Source organism: Oncorhynchus kisutch, linkage group LG19 (assembly GCF_002021735.2).
Source record: "Oncorhynchus kisutch isolate 150728-3 linkage group LG19, Okis_V2, whole genome shotgun sequence".
In the NCBI taxonomy this organism is placed as follows: domain Eukaryota; kingdom Metazoa; phylum Chordata; class Actinopteri; order Salmoniformes; family Salmonidae; genus Oncorhynchus; species Oncorhynchus kisutch.
Window position 1 is genome coordinate 54,334,006 of NC_034192.2, and position 7,844 is coordinate 54,341,849.

Below are 7,844 nucleotides of genomic sequence, written 5' to 3' on the forward strand. Positions count from 1 at the left end.
AGACATATTTATAATGTTCCCCATCAACGCGGGCTCTAGAATTCAATAGCAATCTAGCCAACTATTTAGGTTCAGTGAACAGGCATTTGGAAATTGTATAGGCCGATTATCATCAATCATACACGTTTCAAGAAATGTATATTTAATTAGATTTTTTATTTTCTTCACAACACAAAAATGGAATAAAACGCTTACTAAGAGTATGGGTGTATATTCCTTTGGAGAGAGGGAGCCTGAAGAAACTGGTTGACAGACACTCCTGTCAGAATCCTTACCTGGCTAAACAACCAATCAGGAGAAATGGGTGTTGCAAGGGAAACAGATAAAACCTGTGCAACAGTTGACAGTGCTGACAGAGCGAGGGCAAAGAGTAAACAGGTAGAGGTAGATGTGTAAAGAGAGAGAGAGAGAGAGAGACACACACACACACACAAAGAGAGTGTACGACAGATGAGAGCGAAAGAGAGAGAGACCCCGTGGGCACAACTCAGACACTGAAACAATCATCTTCCAAGGACCAGAACAACACAGGTGAGAGAGAGACAAGAGATTCTGACCATGGCGTCGTTCGAACCTCAGGGCCAGTCTCCTCCTTGCTGTGGCCCCCAGTTCCCCAGCTTGGGCCAGGAACCTCCAGAACTCAGCATGTACAGTGACTGCTACTACCCTCCTCCATCGCTCCCCAGCCCCCAGCGCACCTCCGACACCTCCTACGACTACAGCACCTCCTCCCCCAACCCTTACCTGTGGTTCAACGGATCCGGCATCAACGCTCCCCCTTACTTGGCCACCGCCGGGCCTCCAGGTAACCCCGGGCCCCCCTTCGTCCCCCAGCACTATGGAATGCAGAGGCCCTACCTGGGGTCCAGCGGGGCGGGGGTCCCTGGGGGGGAGCTGAGCTGGTTCTCTCTGCCCTCACAGGAAGACCTGATGAAGCTGGTACGCCCGCCCTACTCCTACTCTGCCCTCATCGCCATGGCGATCCACGGTGCCCCGGAGCGGCGGCTGACCCTGAGTCAGATCTACCAGTACGTGGCCGATAACTTCCCCTTCTACAACAAGAGCAAGGCTGGCTGGCAGAACTCGATCAGGCACAACCTGTCACTTAACGACTGCTTTAAGAAGGTCCCCAGAGACGAGGACGATCCTGGTAAGACTAACTACATTATGTGTTTGTTTTACAAAAAGCCCACAAAATAAAATAACCAATCAATCTAAGGTATGACAGTACTTGATGGTTGAATTATTCATTTTGAATCTAACCTTGGCACCCAGAACCAAATCTGTCATGACAGACAAATGTGAATCTGCTGTTAATATTTCGTCATGTCAAAATTCTACTTTAGTTGTGATGTGTCTTTACTTTAAGTAGCCATTGTGACTTGTCTTTAGAGTGTGTAACAGTCTAGTGCTAGAACAGCTTTAGAGTGTGTAACAGTCTAGTGATTGAACAGCTTGTCTTTAGAGTGTGTAACAGTCTAGTGATAGAACAGCTTTAGTGTGTAACAGTCTAGTGATTGAACAGCTTGTCTTTAGAGTGTGTAACAGTCTAGTGACAGAACAGCTTTAGTGTGTAACAGTCTAGTGATTGAACAGCTTGTCTTTAGAGTGTGTAACAGTCTAGTGATTGAACAGCTTGTCTTTAGAGTGTGTAACAGTCTAGTGATTGAACAGCTTGTCTTTAGAGTGTGTAACAGTCTAGTGATTGAACAGCTTGTCTTTAGAGTGTGTAACAGTCTAGTGATTGAACAGCTTGTCTTTAGAGTGTGTAACAGTCTAGTGATTGAACAGCTTGTCTTTAGAGTGTGTAACAGTCTAGTGATTGAACAGCTTGTCTTTAGTGTGTGTAACAGTCTAGTGATTGAACAGCTTTAGTGTGTGTAACAGTCTAGTGATTGAACAGCTTGTCTTTAGTGTGTGTAACAGTCTAGTGATTGAACAGCTTGTCTTTAGAGTGTGTAACAGTCTAGTGATTGAACAGCTTGTCTTTAGAGTGTGTAACAGTCTAGTGATTGAACAGCTTGTCTTTAGTGTGTGTAACAGTCTAGTGATTGAACAGCTTTAGTGTGTAACAGTCTAGTGATTGAACAGCTTTAGTGTGTAACAGTCTAGTGATTGAACAGCTTTAGTGTGTAACAGTCTAGTGATTGAACAGCTTTAGTGTGTAACAGTCTAGTGATTGAACAGCTTGTCTTTAGAGTGTAACAGTCTAGTGATTGAACAGCTTGTCTTTAGTGTGTGTAACAGTCTAGTGATTGAACAGCTTGTCTTTAGAGTGTGTAACAGTCTAGTGATTGAACAGCTTGTCTTTAGAGTGTGTAACAGTCTAGTGATTGAACAGCTTGTCTTTAGAGTGTGTAACAGTCTAGTGATTGAACAGCTTGTCTTTAGAGTGTGTAACAGTCTAGTGATTGAACAGCTTGTCTTTAGTGTGTGTAACAGTCTAGTGATTGAACAGCTTTAGTGTGTAACAGTCTAGTGATTGAACAGCTTGTCTTTAGAGTGTGTAACAGTCTAGTGATTGAACAGCTTGTCTTTAGTGTGTGTAACAGTCTAGTGATTGAACAGCTTGTCTTTAGAGTGTGTAACAGTCTAGTGATTGAACAGCTTGTCTTTAGTGTGTGTAACAGTCTAGTGATTGAACAGCTTGTCTTTAGTGTGTGTAACAGTCTAGTGATTGAACAGCTTTAGTGTGTAACAGTCTAGTGATTGAACAGCTTGTCTTTAGAGTGTAACAGTCTAGTGATAGAACAGCTTGTCTTTAGAGTGTGTAACAGTCTAGTGATAGAACAGCTTGTCTTTAGAGTGTGTAACAGTCTAGTGATAGAACAGCTTGTCTTTAGAGTGTAACAGTCTAGTGATTGAACAGCTTGTCTTTAGTGTGTGTAACAGTCTAGTGATTGAACAGCTTTAGAGTGTAACAGTCTAGTGATTGAACAGCTTTAGAGTGTAACAGTCTAGTGATTGAACAGCTTTAGAGTGTAACAGTCTAGTGATTGAACAGCTTTAGTGTGTAACAGTCTAGTGATTGAACAGCTTTAGAGTGTAACAGTCTAGTGATTGAACAGCTTTAGAGTGTAACAGTCTAGTGATTGAACAGCTTTAGAGTGTAACAGTCTAGTGATTGAACAGCTTTAGAGTGTAACAGTCTAGTGATTGAACAGCTTTAGTGTGTAACAGTCTAGTGATTGAACAGCTTTAGAGTGTAACAGTCTAGTGATTGAACAGCTTTAGAGTGTAACAGTCTAGTGATTGAACAGCTTTAGAGTGTAACAGTCTAGTGATTGAACAGCTTTAGAGTGTAACAGTCTAGTGATTGAACAGCTTGTCTTTAGTGTGTGTAACAGTCTAGTGATTGAACAGCTTTAGAGTGTAACAGTCTAGTGATTGAACAGCTTTAGAGTGTAACAGTCTAGTGATTGAACAGCTTTAGAGTGTAACAGTCTAGTGATTGAACAGCTTTAGAGTGTAACAGTCTAGTGATTGAACAGCTTTAGAGTGTAACAGTCTAGTGATTGAACAGCTTTAGAGTGTAACAGTCTAGTGATTGAACAGCTTTAGTGTGTAACAGTCTAGTGATTGAACAGCTTTAGAGTGTAACAGTCTAGTGATTGAACAGCTTTAGAGTGTAACAGTCTAGTGATTGAACAGCTTTAGAGTGTAACAGTCTAGTGATTGAACAGCTTTAGAGTGTAACAGTCTAGTGATTGAACAGCTTGTCTTTAGTGTGTGTAACAGTCTAGTGATTGAACAGCTTTAGAGTGTAACAGTCTAGTGATTGAACAGCTTTAGAGTGTAACAGTCTAGTGATTGAACAGCTTTAGAGTGTAACAGTCTAGTGATTGAACAGCTTTAGAGTGTAACAGTCTAGTGATTGAACAGCTTTAGAGTGTAACAGTCTAGTGATTGAACAGCTTTAGAGTGTAACAGTCTAGTGATTGAACAGCTTTAGAGTGTAACAGTCTAGTGATTGAACAGCTTTAGAGTGTAACAGTCTAGTGATTGAACAGCTTTAGAGTGTAACAGTCTAGTGATTGAACAGCTTGTCTTTAGAGTGTGTAACAGTCTAGTGATTGAACAGCTTGTCTTTAGAGTGTGTAACAGTCTAGTGATTGAACAGCTTGTCTTTAGAGTGTAACAGTCTAGTGATTGAACAGCTTGTCTTTAGAGTGTGTAACAGTCTAGTGATTGAACAGCTTGTCTTTAGAGTGTAAAAGTCATTTGATAAAATGATAGATTAACTGTGTTTAGTAATGATAGTAGATGATGCAGTCAGTAGTCCATGTGTCAACCCCAAACACATTCTAATCTATCCCTCCCTCTCTTTCCCTCACTCTCTCTCTCTTCCAGGTAAGGGTAACTACTGGACACTAGACCCAAACTGTGAGAAGATGTTTGACAATGGAAACTTCCGTCGTAAGAGGAAGAGGAAGTCTGATTCGCTGTCTGGAGGAGAGGGGGAGTCAGTAGGGCTGGAGTCAGGTGATCCCAATGACCGGGGGAGTCCCCCACCCCCCAGCAACCATGGGATCAACATGTCCCCCACGACAGAGAGAATCTCGTCCCCTTCCTCCTCAGGTACCGCCCCTTGCCTGAGCAGCTTCCTGTCTGAGATGTCTGGAGTGGCATCTGGGGGAGCCAATGTAATCGGAGGAGATTCGCTGAACCATGCCCTGCCCATAACCCTTACCCTGGATGGGACCCAGAGGCCTACACAGCCTGGGGGTTTTGGTAGTTACTGCCCTAGCTCAGGTGCTTCGGAGTGGGCTTCCCAGCTACCGCCTCCTCCTGGCCTCTCCTCCTCGCCCACCCACTCCTCCCTGGGTTACAGCAGCCCCATCCTCAGCCAGTTCAATGGGCATTTCTACCCTGGCTTGGGCTCAGCAAGCATCCTATACCCACGGGAAGGCACAGAGGTCTGAAGAGACTGATAGAGAGGGAGACAAGGATGGGCAGAAGACAACTAGAGGTCTGAAGAGACTGATAGAGGGGGAGACAGGGATGGGCAGAGACTGATAGAGGGGGAGACAGGGATGGGCAGAGACTGATAGAGGGGGAGACAGGGATGGGCAGAAGACAACTAGAGGTCTGAAGAGACTGATAGAGAGGGAGACAAGGATGGGCAGAAGACAACTAGAGGTCTGAAGAGACTGATAGAGGGGGAGACAGGGATGGGCAGAAGACAACTAGAGGTCTGAAGAGACTGATAGAGAGGGAGACAGGGATGGGCAGAAGACAACTAGAGGTCTGAAGAGACTGATAGAGAGGGAGACAGGGATGGACAGAAGACAACTAGAGGTCTGAAGAGACTGATAGAGAGGGAGACAGGGATGGACAGAAGACAACTAGAGGTCTGAAGAGACTGATAGAGAGGGAGACAGGGATGGGCAGAAGACAACTAGAGGTCTGAAGAGACTGATAGAGGGGGAGACAGGGATGGGCAGAAGACAACTAGAGGTCTGAAGAGACTGATAGAGGGGGAGACAGGGATGGACAGAAGACAACTAGAGGTCTGAAGAGACTGATAGAGAGGGAGACAGGGATGAGCAGAGACTGATAGAGGGGGAGACAGGGATGGGCAGAAGACAACTAGAGGTCTGAAGAGACTAAAGAAAGAAGGAGAGTGAGAAAGAGACTTCTACCTGAGACTGAACTGTCTGCACACACACACACACACACACACACACACACACACACACACACACACACACACACTAGTCCGTTAGCGCTGACAGGGCAGGGCTTAGTTGCATGTGACAGCAGGATGAGCAGGGCCTGGTTCCCAAGGAAACAGCAGAGTCAGCCATGACACACAAATCTATGATTGCTGACTGTCATGACATTTTGTATATATTTGTATTTGTATTTAAGGTGTGTATTTTATTGGTTATGTATGTGTTTTTATCTCTGAGTACTTGCGTCTAAAACATTTGTTCAACATGTGCCATTGTTAGAATAGTGATTTTCGATGGATGGCGCAGACCTGGGTTCAGATACATGTGTATTGAGTATTTGTTATTCAAATATTTTGTTCTGTGTATTTAAGTATTTTCAAATAAACAGCTCAAAACAAGTCCTTTTAATTGAGCATTTGAATGGTTATTTGTGAAAAAAACAAATAGTCAACCAAATTGAATCTGAAAGTATTTTCAAATATTTATTTCATATACTCGTATTTGAGTCAGTGTATTTGAGTATTTCCTACTACTTTCTAAGTGTATTTACAAATACATTTCAATATTCAGCTACTTGTTTTTTTTTCTTCAAATAAATTTGATCTGAATACTTGTTTTGAATTGTATTGAAAAGTAATTGAAATACCTTAAATAGCATTTTAACCCAGGTCTGGTATGGCTTTATACCAACATTGCTCTGTTTGCTTTTGATAAGAATAATAAAATACAGAAAAACCTTCTCTGATGTGTCATCGTCTTACTCTTTCTAACTCAGAAATAAAAAACAGAATGGCTGGCTAGTGTTGTAAGGGAGTTATCTGTCTCAACAAATCTTTGTAAAAGATGGTTAACGGCATCAAGCCTCCAGTGAAAATGACCCTCCTAAAACACACAGGTAGGACAGAAACAGCCCTGTCAGTGAAACGATGAACGGCCAACTAGGGAAAGCTGCTTCTCAGGGTAACTTAATCCTACGGTATGATAAGGATATACTGATGGGTAGATGAATAGAGGGCTAACTGAATGTTGTAAAATCGTGAGAATCACCATACCTCACCCCTTTCTCTTCTCTCACACAATAACTCACCCCTCTCTCTGCTCTCACACAATAACTCACCCCTCTCTCTGCTCTCACACAATAACTCACCACCTCTCTCTTCTCTCTGCTCTCACACAATAACTCACCCCCTCTCTCTTCTCTCTGCTCTCACACAATACTCACCCTCTCTCTTCTCTCACACCATACCTCACCCCCTCTCTCTGCCTCTCACACCATACCTCACCCCTCTCTCTGCTCTCACACATACCCAACCCCCTCTCTCTGCCCTCACACCATACCTCACCCTCTCTCTGCTCTCACTACCATACCTCACCCTCTCTCTTCTCTCATCACCATACCTCACACCTCTCTCTTCTCTCACACCATAAACTCACCCCTCACCCAACTCTCTTGCTCTCACACCACACCTCACACCTCTCTCTTCTCTCTGTTCTACACACCATAACCTCACCCCCTCTCTCTGCTCTCACACCATACCTAACCCCTCTCTCTGCTCTCACACCATAACCTCAGCCCTCTCTCTGCTCTCACACCATCCTCACCCCTCTCTCTGCTCTCACACAATACCTCAGCCCTCTCTCTGCTCTCACACCATACATCACCCCTCTCTCTGCTCATCCACACAATACCTCACCACTCTCTCTTCTCTCTGCTCTCACACAATACCTCACCCTCTCTCTTCTCTCTGTTCTCACACCATACCTCACCCCTCTCTCTGCTCTCAAACCATACCTCATCACCTGCCTCTCTCTGCTCTCACAACCATACCCTCACCCCTCTCTCTGCTCTCATACAATACCTCACCCCTCTCTCTTCTCTCTGCTCTCACACATACCTCACCCCTCTCTCTGCTCTCACACCATACCTCACCCTCTCTCTTCTCTCACCACCATACCTCACCCCTCTCTCTGCTCTCACACCATACCTCACCCCATCTCTCTGCTCTCACACCATACCTCACCCTCTCTCTGCTCTCACACAATACCTACACCCCTCTCTCTTATCTCTGCTCTCACACCATACCTCCACCCCTCTCTCTGCTCTCAACCGTACCTCACCCCTCTCTCTTCTCTCACACATACCTCAACCCTCTCTCTGCTCTCACAACA

The 7,844-nt window shown here is 44.4% G+C and overlaps 1 protein-coding gene across 2 annotated transcripts; it reads left to right on the forward strand.

Annotated features, from left to right (window-relative positions):
• The first annotated feature begins 356 nt into the window (after nucleotides 1–356).
• Nucleotides 357–6,415, forward strand: LOC109910202 (forkhead box protein I1-ema-like). 2 transcript variants are annotated; one of them, XM_031797634.1, is made up of 3 exons: nucleotides 357–1,150; nucleotides 4,351–4,916; nucleotides 5,087–6,415. In XM_031797634.1, the coding sequence occupies exons 1-3, from the start codon at nucleotides 559–561 to the stop codon at nucleotides 5,090–5,092; spliced, it is 1,164 nt and encodes a 387-aa protein (XP_031653494.1). In that variant the 5' UTR covers nucleotides 357–558; the 3' UTR covers nucleotides 5,093–6,415. The 2 variants fall into 2 exon arrangements, with proteins under 2 accessions (XP_031653494.1, XP_031653493.1); XM_031797633.1 differs by having other exon boundaries at nucleotides 4,351–6,415.
• Nucleotides 6,416–7,844: the final 1,429 nt, after the last annotated feature.